Here is a 17,171-nt window from a genome sequence, read left to right on the forward strand (position 1 = left end):
TTGGTATGATGGAAAATATTTTTCATGGAAAATGTTTTCCTGGAAAATAAGTTGGTTTTCTACTTATTTTCTCATGTTTGGTTAATGAGTGAAAAATATTTTTCGAAAAATATTTTATGGTGTTTGGTTGGTGAGTAGAGTATTTTTTAGAAAAATATTTTTTAGTATTTGATTGGTGAGTGAAAAAATATTTATTAGAAAATACTACTAACTGTTAACTAGTATATCAGTGCCTCTAACAAGTTAACAATTTGTAAGAAATAATTTAACCATAACAAATAATATCAATATCGAATTCTAAAATACTACAATCACTAAATTTAAGCAAGTATTAATTAGCAAATATAGGAGACACTTTTCAACATTTTGTCAGGACAATCTGAAGATACTACAATCAATAGAAATATAACGAAACGACAAACTTATTCAACTTCGTGAAACAAGTTACACCAATGCCAAGATGAAATATGCAATTAGCAAAAGTAACATAGGTGAGTTTTTCTCTATGAATATGAAAATAACAATACATTCAACGAACATTGAAAATGGAAAAAATTCGGGTTTTACTTTTTTTATTTCAAGCAGTGAAAAATTGAAGCAAAGTATAGTGAAAAATATTTCTGAGTAATGTAGATTTTTGAAAAATATAAATTTTTTGAGTCATGTGAATATGAGTGTTGTTGGGGTGGAAAAAATGGATGGAGGTGGGGTCATAAATCTCATTTGCATTTTCTGAAATATGACAGGGAAGTCATTTTCCATCAAATAAAAAAAAAAAAAGTTATTATGAAAAATATTTTCCCAACATTTCATTACAACCAAACAAGAAAAAATTAAAAATTATTTTTCATCATACCAAACACACCCGTAGTCCCAAATTTGTTATTCACTTAATTGAAATGGGAAATTAAGACCAATCTTGTCCCCTTGACTTTTTTTTTTTTTTTTTTTTTAATACCAATCTTGGTCCCTTGACTCACCTACACGATAGCTTGCGGATTCTTTAAAATGTGCAAGTTGTAGTGTTATTTTAATAAAGCATATCTTATCTTTTGATAATTGAACGAATACAGCTCTGACAAAGTCGGTGGGTATTACCTTCACTTCAAATTAAGTACTCCCTCCGTTTAGAAAAAATGACATATTTTAACTTGACATAAAATTTAAGAATTTTTTTTAATTTTGTAATTTTAAATTAAAGTTGTGTCAAATGTATCAAAATGTTCTTTAATCTTGTGATCCTAAACATATCATGTGGAAAGTTGAAATTAAAGTATTGTAAAAAAAAAAAGTAATCATTCTTTTTAAAACATATTAAAAAGAAAAGTTAAGTTATTTTTTTTTTGAAACGGAGAGAATATACTAAACGCATCTGTTAATTTGCCGACAGCAACATTAATTTATGTCATATGTGCTGCTGTTGACTAGGATTGAAGTATTGGGTATAGCGTGTGTGTAGTAACTCATACGTTACTTTAGTCACATTAACTATCAAAATAAGGAAATAGATGGAAGAAGAAGATTAATAAAATGTTTCAGTTTGATGTACATGGATGGAGAAAAAGAAATTCTTTTTGTAATAAATTTAGCTAACGTTCTAATTTAAGTACACTATTGTATAAACGCAGTGTTCGTAAAAAGGTTAATGCAAGTTGTCGGTAACACTTGTTTGATTATCACAAATCACAATCATATTCTATCCTAAACTATACTAAGTTTAATAGCTACTTCGTAAGTGAGCTTCATATACTCTTTAATTCCAAATGGCATACATATCATATCGATCCAAGTGGTTTGATTGGGATGACAATTTCTTTTTCTGAGTTCAAGATCCTTTTCATTTATAAGCTGAATCTAAGGAATTAGTAGATTTAATTTGCTTGCTTGCTTTAAAAGGAGGATGGATTAGAAATTAGAATTATGAATTTATGAATACTCTATTGAGATGCGCTTAGACAGAAATGATAGTTTCATTTTTATATATACATGGTTCTATACATTAAGCAATTGCATATTAAGGAAGTGGTCCTCAGCCACGTAATAAAAGAGCAAATACAAATGAACGATGTTACATGTCGATGATATGTTTTGGGAAAGATATGAAAGCAAGTAATTACTCCATCCGTTTCAAAATAATTGGTCCTTTTTTAAATGAAATCAAGAGAATATTATTATGTTCTTTCAATACTGCATTTATTATACTTAATGACTAAACAAACTGTATATACTCAAATTTATGTTTTCAAATCATAATCAATAAGGCTAATTTGGTGAAAAATAAACCCGTAATAAATTTTCTTAAGAGAAGTATCAAATCAACAAGGATCAATTATTTTGAAACGGAAGTATACGTAGATTATTGGGTACTCCCTCCTTCCATCAATAGATGTCCACTATTGACTTGCACAGATTAAGAAATAGTAAATGAGAGAGGTAATTTTATCATATTACCTTTTGAATATACTAATAAATTTAGTGTTTTGGGTAGAGGCGTACAGCATTGGATAATGAATCGTATTTAATGTTAAGGATAAAATAGGTAGAAATGCATAAAGCGCAACTAAACAAGTATTGTTGGATATCTATTTTTAGTATAACAGACAATTAAAGATGGAAGGTAAGGAAACTGTTAGAGTTGTGACCCGAATTTTGTTGATCCGGCTCTGAAAGTTTCGCGATGCGATCCATGTTTGTGATTTTTCGCGGGATCTGTCGTGGTAGCGTAGATGAACGTTCAGAAAATACGTCATTCTCCTCATTGTACTCATCTTCTTTTATAGTGAAATTCCTCTGCCTCTGTCCGTGATTTTTTCGCAAAAATTTTTACCTAAATCTATGTGTTCATCTTATTTTTCTTTTGCTTGCGGTTTCCTTATTTCTGTCCGATCATAAGAGAAACAATGTAGTATGTAGTAATCATTGTCGTACTATTTTAAGAAAGGGTCCTTAATCTCCTTTGATTCGTGAATGCATCTGGTTATTTTATGCATTTGATTAGTGATTGGTTCGGGCTACTTTATGTATTTGTTTAGGGATTGGTTCTAGCAATTTCATGCATTTGATTGGTGATTGGTTCTGGCTACTTTATGTATTTGATCAGTGGTCCAAGTAGTACAATTTAAGAGATTCATATCTCATATTTCATGCATTTGATTGGTGATTGGTTTTGTCTACTTTATGTATTTGATCGGTGGTCCAAGTAGTCATTACAATTTAAGAGATTCATATCTCACCAAACCCACAAGTTGTTGTGGCCACCAAAGGGGAAAAAGAGCAAATATGGAGACGTAAAGATTATTATAAACTTCATATTTGCTCATCTTGTTAAATGGTAAATGAGCAGCACAATAATATGCAAAACTATTGAACAAACATTATCAACTTCATCTTTTAAGGTTTAGACCTAGATAAGGAAAACTTTATCCCATTAAGCGATCATGCATGCATTTTGAGACGTAAAGATTAGTTAGCACTAATTAAAATGAATGTTTGGTGCAATAAATCTAATTAATTTAACTCTTAAGAATTGATTAAATAATTAGCAGTGTTGGAACCAACATCTTAATTAAGAGGGTTTAAAATCGAAAAATGTGAACGAAAGAATTTGTCAAAGGGGGTTCAACATCTGTTGTATATACATGAAAAATAATTTTAAGCTTGTATAAATAGTATAATTTTCCGTTGAAGGGGGATCGGATGAACTCTCACACTATTAGCTAGCTCCAACCCTGATTAGAGGCAACAGTAAAGGAAAACTACAACTTTATTAAAAAAAAAAATTTAGGGGTTGAGGTGGGGGGGATTAACGACTCTGTCCGATGAATGTTAGATTTGTTATATGTTTTTAGAAAATCATGTTTATACAATTCAATGGATAATTCTTTTAAAAATTTATAAGTGAAAAGTGTAGTAATTTTGAATCATGTAACAGGACAGGACAGGTTCAATAGGTGCAACTATGCTACTTATAAATAATTTTATTTGATGAATACCATTAACTACTAAGTATCTCAACCGCTTATTTTTTAGTCTTACACCATAAATATAGATAATGGTGGAGTATTAGTTATGCTAAAAAAGACACGTTTATTACATTTAACTTTTGTATAACTTTAGCAATATACCATAATTATCATTCGATAACAACCTTTTGATGTGTACAATAAAAGGAGAAAAGTATAATTACTAAAGCATATAAGGAAAAACTTCTGAACCTAGAGTATTTGCAATTACAATCGACATTGTTCATATTCACATGTAAACTATATGTAAAATATATTTCGTGACTAAATTTGGGACAAGTTCAAGACATATCGACATTGCTCATATTCACATGTAAACTATATGTAAAATAATATATTTTGTGACTAAATTTGGGACAAGTTCAAACGATGTCTATCCAATTTACGTTCAGTTATTAAGTCAGTCGAATAAGTTCACTGCTCATCAATTTAGCATAACTCATCACAGACATATTTTAATAATATTTGTATCATCCTAAAACATTTATAGTTATTAGAACGCGATACACATGCAACTCACATCTCATAAACTAATATAATCAATACACATGTAAAGGGTTCTAAAGACACAAAATATATAATTAGGAGGAACAATAACTTATCGGAGTATTGACTAAAGAATATAAATAATATAACAGAAAGATTTAAATTTTTCAATAAAATGTTTTAGGCGCCTTTCTGCCTCACCCCGAAGTAGAGATACTAATTACATCCACTTTGTAGTTATATTGAATATGTTGTTGAAATAAAATATTTTAGGTAAAAAATGAAATCAGGCACTACTATTTAGAAATTACTTAGGCAGATTATATAATAGGTATTAGGTAGTGAGTATAAATTTACTTAGCACATCATTATCATTCTATTTAAAGGAAGATTCTTTTCTTTGATTAGTCATTGGTTGTTGCTAAATATTGGCCTTTTGATTAGTTGTCCAATATACAAAATTAGAGGGATTCACGTTTTACCAACCCGTGGGTCCCATACATATGTGTGTCCACGTAAGAAAATAAATAACAAAATGTAAATACCAAGAAAATATCTCTTTCTAAAAAAGAAGAAAAAATATTGAAGAATTCCACGTGGCAGTCGTATGTAGTGTGACACACTGCTGACTCCGCAAACTTTATCGCTATATAGTGACAGCTGTATCCCACTTTTTATTTACAAAATTAAATTCCACTCTCACTAACCGCGCGTAAAGCACACGAAGGGTTATTATTACATTTATTATCCGCGAGTGCTTCACCTGCATTCTCTCTTTTGGAAATCCAAACTCCGTAGAATCTGAAACCTGAATCACGTGTTTCAAGGGATCACGTTCTTAAATTTTTACTCACTCACATGGCACGGAGTTTAACAAACTAAATAAAATATTTGATTCTTTTGGTCCTAAATTAATTGTGTTAAATATACCATAATATTCTTTAATTTTGTGATCTTAAGCATATTACTCGTAAGGTTAAAATTAAAATATTATTAAAAAAAAAAGTCTTTTATTTTGAAACGGACTAATAAAAAATTGAAATAAAAGTATTTTTTTAAAAAAAAAAGAAAATGCATTACTCCCTTCATTCCATTTTATGCGACATAATTTAACCGGACACAATTTAAGAAATAAGGAAATAAGCAAAGACTTAATAACGGTTTTCAAATTATGGTTTATTAAAAAAGATACGTTTTAATTAAATGAAAACTTATAAATAGGATCAATAAAAAAATAAAAAATTATATCTTTAAATACTTAACAAATAAAAAAATATGACATTCGACGAAAACAGAAAAAATTAACGATAAATGAAATGGAGGATTTCTATTTATACAAGGAAAAGGAAAACTAAAATTACCTATAAATCAAACCTTGACTTTGACCAACCAAAAAAAATAAATAGTGGTATCTCTTCTATAAATACCATGCAAGCTTTCGAAACGCTACACATATCCTTTAGAATTTGTAGAGAAGCAAAAAGTCATTGTTAATTTTATGGCAAACAAAGTTGTAACTCCAAAGGTTTTTCGTAACCTCCGATGTTTCGCTCGGTGTCTAAACACGGCTCCGACTGTCCCACCGATGAATTTCACCGGCAACTATGATGCTACGAACGTAACAACAACACCTACCTTACAACCCACCGACCAAATATTAGTCGGTCCTAAGGAAAAAGTGATCAATTTTGACGATGTTAGGGAGTTGTTCATGGGCGTATCCACTTCAAAGTTGATTAAATCAACATTGACACTTCAAATGGCGTCCATCGAACCTATGGTTGACTTAGGTGTGTGGGTAATGAATTCAAAACTCATGCACATGCCTATATTCAGGGAGGTAATTTTGGGGTTTGTTAAAAGTACATTTTATGAACATTTTTGTGCTGGAAAAGACTTGACAGAAGTAAGTAAGACGGTTAGTAAGTTGTCGAGTGTTGGCTTAAAATGCATGCTTGATTATGGGGTCGAACATGCCACGGAGAATGAGTATTGTGATCAGAGTATGAAGGTTTTTCTTCAGACAGTCGAATCAACCGAGTCACTTCCATCCTCATCTGTAAGACCAAATTCCTACAAATCTTATTATTATTATTATTATTATTATTATTTATTTTCAAGTCGGACTGATTCTACTAGAAAATCTTAAAGTTGAATGAGTTTTGGAAAAGGCTAAAAAAGAAAAACACTACTAAGAGGAGAATTCAACAAATTGGAAAGCTTACCACAAAGCTGGATTAGTCATCGCTGACGCTACTGAACGTGTCCATTACGTGGAATTCAAATAAAATACACATGTTATTCGCTTATTTAGCTTTTTCTAGAAGTTCCGTATATATATTTCCTCTTAGATATAACCTGTTTCCTAAGACGATTAAATTCATTTATATTGTATTGTTTAACTAAAAGGTCAATGGTGAAATTAGCTGAAGCAAAAGTCTAATAACAAAAGCTACAGGAATAAAATAAATTCAACACATAACAGAGCCTAAATCTCTGAAGTTCATAACATTTTCTAGACCATTGCTTGCTGATCACAATTTTTGATGTGTTTAATAGATAACAGAGACACCTGATTCCTAACAGAATTAAATTATTTTTAATGATCTATTTCTGCGTAACAATTATTTAATTTTCTCTATGAAATAGAAACTGAGCTATAAAATGTGTGTAAATTGTGTTGGAACAGGTTAGTTTTGTGGTAGTTAAGATAACTGCAATCTGTACACCAAAACTTCTCAAAAGAATGAGTGATTTACTGAGATGGGAGCAAAAAAATCCTTCATTCAATCTCCCATGGAAGCAAAAGACGCTTCCAGTTTTTGCGGAATCGAGCCCTCTTTATCACACTTCAGAAAAACCAGAGCCTTTAACGGTTGAAGAAGAGCGTGATCTCCAATTAGCTCATGATAGACTCATGACAATTTGCAAGAGATGCTTGGAACTCGACGTTGAATTACTAATTGATGCAGAGGACACAGCTATTCAACCCGCAATCGATTACTTTGTGTATTCAGCAGCGATTAAGTACCACAAAGACGATCACCCTTTGATATTCGGAACAATTCAAGCTTACTTGAAGGACGCGAAAGAAAGAATGGTGATCGCAAAAAAGTCTGCAGAGAAAATGGGAGTTCCAATGGGATTTAAACTTGTTAGAGGTGCTTATATGTCAAGTGAAAATGAGGTAGCTTCTAAATTTGGTGTTCAATCTCCGATCCATGATGGGATTCAGCAGACACATGATTGCTTCAATTCATGTGCTGAATTTATGCTTGGCGAGATCGCTAATGGCTCTGGTGCAGTTGTTCTTGCAACTCATAACATCGAGTCAGGTAAATTTTATGCCATACATAGTTCCTTTTTATGGTCAGCCACGTGAAAATTCTTTTATCTTCGACCTTGCTTAACTAGTAAGTATTATATGTTTTGATAAATAGGAAAACTTGCTGCATCCAAGGCTAATGAGTTAGGTATCAGAAAGGATAGTGAAAAGCTTCAATTTGCTCAGCTATATGGTATGGCAGAAGGACTTTCATTTGGTCTGAGAAATGCAGGATTTCAAGTGAGCAAGTATTTACCATTTGGTCCTGTAGGGCAAGTTATGCCATACCTTATAAGAAGAGCTGAAGAAAACAGAGGTCTCTTAGCTACATCTGCCTTCGACAGGCAACTCATGAGGTAATTCAACATCATTAACAATTCCGAAAACAATCGACAGAGATGTTTGTACTCAAATATGTTTATTAATTTTTTGTATATAATTGTTTGCAGGAAGGAGTTAACCAGGAGATTGAAAGCGGCAACTACGTGAATCCATGAGTTACAGTCTTGAGAATTAATGGAAGCTTATATGCATATAACTAGTACTCATACGAATAAATCGCGGAGCCATGGAGCTTGTAACAGAGCAATTGATGCTCCGTTATTACTGTAAATAATTCAATGACGTGGCTGATACGTAGATTTTTAAGATCGAGACCTTATCAGAGATGTGCCTATAAATATCTGTCAAATTTTTTCGGCTCCGTAATAACGAGAGAAGTGAAGGAGGCAAGCAATGAAATTCAAAGATGGCCTTATTTACAACAAAAAAATAGAAGTGGAGGTCAAAGAGCTACCAATTGTGGTAGTGATTTTCTTCATCTTTCTTGTACTACTAGTAATCTAGTAGTATGGAAGTTTATTCAAAGTTTAGTGTGAACATTTGTGATTGGTATTCCAACAAATGAAGGTTGGCTAAATGATGAAAACTGTACCATCCATTGGGTGTTTGGATAGGGCTTGATTTACGGCTCTATAGACTAATATTGCTTAAAGTCCCAAAAGACATTCAATATTTTTTGGTTGTGTTTTTTTGCTTTTGACTACTCTCACTATAACGATCTTGGCTGTCACAATAATTGAAACCCAACCAACTATAAGTGAACCGATTATTAGGTGAGGTTAGTTGAATGTTTATAACCTACCACCTGAGCTAGTATTTTTTGTTTTAAAATGGTTTCTACTTTTAACACTAAAATAAATCAGTAAAATAAAATTTACATATAATATTTCGGCTTATGGTTCTGTTATCTTTTAGTATCTTTTGTAAAATAAAAAGATCTATCATAATTTTCGGTACAGTTATAATTAGTATATATAGAAATCTAGGGTCTTACTTACAATAACCTAATATTAGGTTCCCTCGGAAGGTTAGGTTATACTCTTTCTTTTCATATGTTTTTTTTAAGAGTAGAACGATATAAATTTTGGTTAATATTTTAGTATATATTTCTTAATAGAATAAAAAAAAAAGAAAAATTATAATTATAGTACTTTTCGTATAGTTTTTGAATGTCCAGATTTTAATTTTAAAGAAATTAAATTAATCTGTTCTAATTTAACTTTGAAGCTTAGCTTAATTGACTCACGAAAAATAAAGAAAGCATATAAAGAAAAAATGAATGAAACAGTCAGGTAGGTAATGGGATAGGACATGCTACACATGTAGTTTAACAAAAATATGAAAACATAATTCTAGATAGAGAGATAAAAAGATGGATAATTAATACGCATTCAAGCGTTATCAAGTTTCTTTATCCCTATTGCTATTACTAGTCTTTTCAATCTTATTTATCAATTTTAATATTACATGTTATTGTCTTCACTTTGATTATCATATAATTTTGACATGCTTTATTAAAGATGAGAGTCTATAAAAAAAATATTACATATGGACTCCAAGCAGCCTCTCCACCAAACTAAGTTCTCTTCTAGGGTGTTGATTGTCAACATTTCTAGCGACTTCTTTCATGGGGTTCGCAAATCAAAGTTGCCTAAAACAATAAAATTTCTAATAGGTCAGTAATTGTACCCACGTGATATGTCATTTGATAGTTTTACTACTTGCCAAGAATCTTGGCCCAACATTATGATAACAAGATTCCTCAACCGGTGCACGCCATATGAAAAGTACTTTCCACCGAATCTTTTGATTTTGAAGGCGGAGATTCAGATTCCTTGACCCCCATAATTCTTTATCCTTTTCTAGTGCACCGCAATTATTGAAAAATAAATAAAAAACTAAATTCATTTCTTGACTAGTAAAAGTGGGCAATAAAATTCCATCTAGAGGACCTAATTAGAATAATAATCAAAGTGGGGGTATTATTTTTCAAACAAGTGGGCTTAAGTAATTGGAAAATTAATTCAAATGGCATGCAAACGCGCCGCAAAGCGAAAGCAAGTTGTAGACCGAAGTGTCCAAGAAAGTAGGACATATTGGGAGAGGATTTCAAAATTATAATTTAATACAATTTTGAGGTACAAAAAAGATGGAATCCAAGACAAGTGGAACAACAAATAACAGCTAAGAGATAGAAATTTAACCGTAGATGTGGAATACACATGGTGGTACTGACCATCTACAGTGATACATCGTCAGTAACAGCACAGCATCTACTCAGCATGATTTAAATATTTTTCTTAAACTGCCTTAAATTTTAAGTATATATCACTTTTTAACCCAATAAATCAACTCTCACCCTTCTATAAATACCATGCAACTCTGGGAAACTTTGCACATTCATTTCATACAGAGAGAGAGAGAGAGAAAAAAAAAAAATATTTCAACACACAAAAAAAAAATTTGACATAAAAAAAAAGTTCCCATTCCGCCGCCCACCGTTGCATGGCAAATAAGGTTTTCGGTCCGAAACTATTCAAGAACCTCGGATTCCATGTCCGCCGTTTAAACTCGGCTCCGTCACCATTTTCCGCCGTTCCTCCGTTAAATTTCACTGGCGATTTTAACGCCGTTCCAAATTTGGTGGAACCCACACCACAGATTAACAACACAACCACCCACCACCCCCATATTAACAACAACATTATTAATTTCAACGATGTTAAGGAGCTGTTCTACAGCGTTCCTACAACAAAGTTGATTAGATCATCGTTAACGTTACAAATGGCGGCCATTGAGCCAATGGTTGATTTGGGTATGTGGGTAATGAATTCTAAACTTATGGAAATGCCTGTTTTCAGGGATGTTATGCTTGGTTTTGTTAAGAATACGTTTTATGAACACTTTTGTGCTGGTAAAGACTTAACGGAAGTCCGACGGACCGTTATGAATCTCTCTGATTCTGGGTTAAAAGCTATGCTTGATTACGGGGTCGAACATGCCACGGAAAATGAATCTTGTGAACAGAGCACAACAGCGTTTATTCAAACGATTGAATCAACGAAATCACTTCCTCAATCTTCTGTAAGAATCCAAACTCCTAATTATTTGATTATTTAATTTTTGTTAATATTATTCTATTCCTGAAAAAGGAATGATCTTGCTCTGTTTATATTTTTTTAATTCTTTTTCAAAGATTCTATTTTATACTATCAAATTCTTTCAATATTCTTGGATCTAACTTTATGTTTCAAAGATTCTATTTTATATGTATAAGTAATTTGTCTAACTTTATGTTTGTTTTTTTGTTGAAACAGGCAAGCTTTGTGGTTGCGAAGATAACAGCAATTTGTACACCAAGGCTACTCAAAAGAATGAGTGATTTGCTACGATGGGAACAAAAAGATCCTTCATTGAATCTCCCATGGAAGCGAAGAACGCTTCCACTTTTCGCTGAATCGAGCCCTGTTTATCACACTTCGGAAAAACCAGAGCCTCTAACGGTAGAGGAAGAGCGCGATCTCGAATTAGCTCATGAAAGGCTAAAGAAAATTTGCGAGAAGTGTTTGGAACATGATGTTCCTTTACTAATTGATGCAGAAGACTCAACGATTCAACCCGCGATCGATTACTTTGCGTATTCAGCAGCGATTAAGTACCACAAAGACGACCAGCCTTTGATATTCGGAACAATTCAAGCTTACTTGAAGGACGCGAAGGAGCGTATGGTTATGGCGAAAAAGGCTGCTGAGAAAATGGGAGTTCCAATGGGATTTAAGCTTGTAAGGGGTGCTTATATGTGTAGTGAAAAGGCGTTGGCTTCTAGTTTAGGTTTCAACTCTCCGATTCACGACAGCATTGAGCAAACTCATGCTTGCTTCAATTCGTGCGCGGAGTTTATGATTGAAGAGATTGCTAGTGGCTCTGGTGCAGTTGTTCTTGCTACTCATAACATTGAGTCAGGTAACAATCTAAAAAAGATTTAGTCTTTTATTGTTTACGATGATGAAATATTGATGTTTAACATGTATAATGTGTTTGCGTCGTAAACAGGAAAACTTGCCGCAACGAAAGCTATCGATTTGGGAATAAAAAATGAGAGGCAAAGTCTCCAGTTTGCTCAGCTCTATGGTATGGCTGATGGACTTTCATTCGGGCTGCGAAATGCAGGATTTCAAGTGAGCAAGTATTTGCCATTTGGTCCTGTTGAGCAGATCATGCACTACCTTATGAGGCGTGCCGAAGAAAACAGAGGCATGTTGTCTACCTCGGCTTTCGACAGGCAACTCATGAGGTAACAACAAAAGCAACAACATACCCAGTGAAGTCCTACATGCGAGCGTTATCTAATTCGATTTTTGTTATGTTTTTGCAGGAAGGAATTGAGCAGGAGACTTGAAGTGGCAACTTCTTGAAATGCATATTGGGAATGGAAGTGTATGTTAGTTAGTAGAACAATAAGCGCTGAAACATCGCCAATTATTGTAAATAATTCAATGATGCGCGGGCAAACAATGATGATGATGATGTTGATCAAGCAACTGTGATGGGGAAAATGCACAAGGAACGAGTCAATCAGGATATTGTTGATTTATCTCCTTGTGTAAATGAAAAAATAAAAAATGTACATAAGTATTTTTAGGTTCACTTATTGTTATCTTTCTCCATGTGCTATTTTTAGGTCCTATTATGTTGTAGTAGCACCTTAAAAGTTGGTTGTATTTGGTATCGGGTCAGAAATAGAAATGGAAGAAAGGTACCTAGAGTGGTGCCCTAATGTTGAAATTACAAAGTGTGTATCTATTTCTCTCTCTCGAGAGACATTATTGTTCAATAAAATCTAATTTAGTCCTCTTCATTAAGGTTTAAAGCCTCCTTAATTATTAAATTAAACTTGCAAAAGGCCAGACTTCTAACAAGCCTACTAGCCACGAAAATTATTCTTTTTTTTTTCTTTCAAAATAATTTATTCACTCTATTTAAAAATCAGTGCTTCAAAATAAAATGCTAGTATATTCTTTGCTTAAAAATTACTCTAACTTAATACAATTTCATTTCAATTTCAACCTCATTAATTTCAGATAGCCGCAAAGTACGTGAAGGATAAGTTGTAAAGCCAAATCCACTAACCTCAACATCAATAGAATGGAAGAAACAAGAGAGTTGGGGTTCCATCATTAAAAAGCAATTTTATGTACAAAAAAGGGTAAGGAAAGTAGGCAATTGAAGGTCCTACCATCTAAAACATGAACATCAATAGTGAAAAGGACATGCTGATAATGAACTTCTCCATGAACTTCTCCACTAAAACATTATCTTTAATATAAAATATTCGGATTCATAGTATGAGTTCTCAGAACAAAAAAGAAGTCACTTGATTTTAAGGGCTGTGCATCATCAGTAAGATATATTGACCAAACACAACAACTATTATCATCCGTTAGTTTTTAATTGGTAGCGGTCCCATATATATGAATCCTCAATAATCATACATATATTAGGACTAAATTTAGACATGTTTCAATCCAAGACTTTTCTCAATCCTGCCCGAGACTTCAAGATTTAGTAGTCGTTTTGCTATAAAAATTATTTACTTTTTTTTTTTGAAAATTTATTTTATTTTAGCGAAAAAAAAACTGAAAATGGCATGTGTTTGGCTATGAGAATTTTAAATACAATTTGAAAAAAATAAAATAAAATAAGTAAAACTTATTTTCACTATTTTTACTCTTACTTCTCTCACAAAATTTGAAAACCAGCTCAAATTTATATTTATGACCAAACATAGCTCTAATTCCAATTTCAACTTCGAAAAATTAGGATTTTTATGATCAAATGGGGCCTTAAGTTCCGTAGAAATAGACTGAAAATCAAATTCAAAGAAAAGAAAATTAATGAAAATGTCATAGTAAGACTTCTTCGGGACATATACTAATACAAAACCGTAGTGTGGAATTGAACCATTGTACTCTAGCTAAATAACTCAATATTCTATTAAATGCATTATTTAAATGTCCTATCTCGCCTAAAATATTTAATTTTGTAATAAGACCACAAATTCACATATCCATGTTAAGGAAAATAAAAGGACTGCCACTTAAATAATGGACCGTAGATAAATTGAAATTAATTGGACCTGTAAACTTTTATTTCGGAACGATGTTGAAAACAACTTGCACTGACCATGCATATATAACTACAGTATTAATGATTGAGCAAAGATCTTTACGTACCACGTCGTATACTTTATAGTTAATATCCCTACCTAACAGTCAAGTTGTTAGTTGTCAGATGCATATATATTTAATTTTGCCTACAAACATCGGCAGCAGTTGCAGTCCACAGTCAAATACTGTCTCTATCAGTAACAATTAATAATCAAAGTTTTTATCCTATAATCATGATAATATTTTAGTAAGAAATGTATTAAACAAAACTATGTCGGCTGCATATATAATTCACACCTACCCTCTAAGGGCGGATCTGTCATTTTATTATTAATTTAACGAGTGCATAATTCACACCCACTCTCTAAAGACGGATCTATCATTTTAATTGATCGAAATCGAATTTTATGATTTTAACACTCATGAATCATGATAATCTCATTGTATTTTTTAAAAATGATAGAATATTAAAATTCACATAAAATATATATTCCACGCTTTGAATATTGACATCGGAATAATTAACCTAATGTCACTTGGGAGAACTGATTTTTTTTCGCCCTTCACAAACTTGATCTTAATTTTATGTTTTTTTTTTAATGTTCAAGATTTTCAACTTTATACATAAGAGATTTGGAAAGAACATTTTCTTATAGTAATATTCAAATTAGAAATGGGTAAAAGATCTCATTTCCTCGATCCACCCCTTGTGGCCGCCTCGGATATTTCGGGAAAAGTGCATGATCAAGGACCAAAATATAAAACTGGAAACCCAAAGTTAACTGCGGTAGTTGAATTATAAGTTGCAAGTTAATTACAACGACAGTAGTATTTAGAGAGTACTACGTAGCTCCAGCTCATTTATTATTGTCCACGTCCCAGCAGCCAACATTCACCTAACCCACAGTACTCCAGTAAAAAACGAGAAAAAGAAAACAAGATTTATCATGTCCAAACAACAAATCTCTCCCTCTTTCTTAAGAGACGTAACATTATATTTTACGGAGTTAATTAACTAGATGCTTCAGCCATAAAATCTTTTCACAATTAAAGTAATCCCCAACAATTTCATAAATACCCTAGTTGGTATATCATACAGAATTTATATAAAACTTCATTTGTAACAAGGTATGTGTCAAGCAAAGTTCTTATTTTTATGTTAGTGTTTTTGGATGAATGAAGCAAACTTAAGGGGAGTTATGAGTTGTGTGTTATGCAACTACTCCGTAGATAAGAACAAATAGTTACAACAACTAAAGCAAAGACATAATTAATTTGTTCCCAAACTATTTAGGGCAAAGCATCTATGCATCGAGAAACATGTTGTTAGATAAAACAGATGAGTCATGAACAGCTAGGTAGCACATTTTGCTGATGGATGAGTCACAATTCATAATCACATAGTATTACCAACACAATTCGAACACCACAGCATGCATGGAAAAATGTTTGGCAGTTGATGACTCATTATTGTCTTATATACTGGATAGACTCATAACTGATTAATGTTTTTTTTGTTTGTTTTAAATTGCTGAAGCCAAAATGTGGAACAGGTTTGATCTTAGCCGTTAAATTTTAGGAAAGGTCACATTACAATACTAAAAATCTTATCATATCTATATAATATCATACTAACACTAATAATCTTATCATATTTAAGTGATATCATACTATCTTTTATTTAATGTATCCCATCCATATCTTTTATGTTTTTTTTTTTTTTTTATTTCCCATCCAATGTCCGGTACCCACATTGGAATCCGATTAATCTGAATTCATGCCGGGTAGGACCCCATTTGGAGGAAAGCACTTTGCAATACCCCGTATTTTTTCTAATCAAATTCGTCCCTAGAACATCAAAGATATGCTTCACAGATGATTAACTTTTATTCCACGTAGTATTTTTGAGATTTTGACTTTTTGTCAGGTGAAAAATTGAATAAACTTTCCATAGATACCAAATTCGCCTAAATCCGATACTCGGTTGAGAAGTTATGACGTTTTTAGTTTTGACAGTGTTTGGCTTATCATTTCAGCTAGCCACTGCGATTCCACCACGCCGCGGTGGAAATTACGATGGAAGATTCATCGCGTCGCGATGAATGCCAATTTGGCAATTGTCCAATTTTAGTAGCTCACTGTGTCGTGGTGAGGCTTTAATCCGCATTTTAGTTACGAGATTTTAAATTCCAAGGGCATCTTAGACATTTCTCATGAACCAGGTCAGCCCTAAACACGAAATTTATCCCTATATAACCTACATATCTCATTATTCACTCATGTTTCATCAAAGTTCATTATTCTCTCTCAAAAGTAAGAAACCCTAGTTTCAAAATTCAAGTACAAGACTCAAGAATTCTTCAAGTACCTTTAAGGATTTACGTTCTAAGGTATGTCAAGTGTTCATTTATGAGTTTCTTTCACCCATGAAGCTTAAGAATTCCCTTTTCAATTTAAAGATTGTGTATTTATGAATGTTCATGATTTAATTGAATTGAAAGCAATGTTTATGTTGTTGATTGGGTTTTGATTCATGATTTTAAATTGACAAATTACAAGTATTGATCCTAGTATGTGATGATTTACATGATGTTCATGATAAACCCTTCAATTGGCAATTAGTTGGATGCAATCATGGTAAATAAAAGTATTGATGGTTTTGTAATCAAAGCATGTTCCTATGTGTTCAATAAAATGCCTATGTGAATGTCTTAGTGCCATTACTTCATGTTCACATGTAATCCCTATCTATGTTCAAGTTAAATGCATGTTAAGTGTTTGATGAAAAGCCTTAATGAATGAATTATGATACACTAAAATGCATTCATA

The 17,171-nt window shown here is 32.3% G+C and overlaps 2 protein-coding genes across 3 annotated transcripts; both read left to right on the top strand.

Moving 5' to 3' along the window:
* The first annotated feature begins 5,872 nt into the window (after positions 1 to 5,872).
* Positions 5,873 to 8,847, top strand: LOC107855493 (proline dehydrogenase 2, mitochondrial). The gene is made up of 4 exons (XM_016700510.2): positions 5,873 to 6,567; positions 7,198 to 7,843; positions 7,949 to 8,189; positions 8,283 to 8,847. The coding sequence occupies exons 1-4, from the start codon at positions 6,007 to 6,009 to the stop codon at positions 8,320 to 8,322; spliced, it is 1,488 nt and encodes a 495-aa protein (XP_016555996.1). The 5' UTR covers positions 5,873 to 6,006; the 3' UTR covers positions 8,323 to 8,847.
* A 1,691-nt stretch (positions 8,848 to 10,538) lies between these two features.
* LOC107855488 (proline dehydrogenase 2, mitochondrial-like) lies at positions 10,539 to 13,033 on the top strand. 2 transcript variants are annotated; one of them, XM_016700506.2, is made up of 4 exons: positions 10,539 to 11,259; positions 11,493 to 12,138; positions 12,229 to 12,306; positions 12,551 to 13,033. In XM_016700506.2, exons 1-4 carry the CDS (start codon positions 10,681 to 10,683, stop codon positions 12,559 to 12,561), a joined length of 1,314 nt encoding a protein of 437 aa, XP_016555992.2. In that variant the 5' UTR covers positions 10,539 to 10,680; the 3' UTR covers positions 12,562 to 13,033.
* The last annotated feature ends 4,138 nt before the right edge of the window (positions 13,034 to 17,171 follow it).

This window comes from Capsicum annuum, chromosome 2 (assembly GCF_002878395.1).
Source record: "Capsicum annuum cultivar UCD-10X-F1 chromosome 2, UCD10Xv1.1, whole genome shotgun sequence".
Classification (NCBI taxonomy): Eukaryota; Viridiplantae; Streptophyta; class Magnoliopsida; order Solanales; family Solanaceae; genus Capsicum; species Capsicum annuum.

Coding starts and splice junctions, on each gene's coding strand:
- LOC107855488 (XM_016700506.2), top strand. CDS start 10,681: ATGGCAAATAAGGTTTTCGGTCCGAAACTATTCAAGAACCTCGGATTC. Junction 11,260..11,492: donor AATCACTTCCTCAATCTTCT/GTAAGAATCCAA, acceptor TTGTTGAAACAG/GCAAGCTTTGTGGTTGCGAA. Junction 12,139..12,228: donor TACTCATAACATTGAGTCAG/GTAACAATCTAA, acceptor CGTCGTAAACAG/GAAAACTTGCCGCAACGAAA.
- LOC107855493 (XM_016700510.2), top strand. CDS start 6,007: ATGGCAAACAAAGTTGTAACTCCAAAGGTTTTTCGTAACCTCCGATGT. Junction 7,844..7,948: donor AACTCATAACATCGAGTCAG/GTAAATTTTATG, acceptor TTTGATAAATAG/GAAAACTTGCTGCATCCAAG. Junction 8,190..8,282: donor TTCGACAGGCAACTCATGAG/GTAATTCAACAT, acceptor AATTGTTTGCAG/GAAGGAGTTAACCAGGAGAT.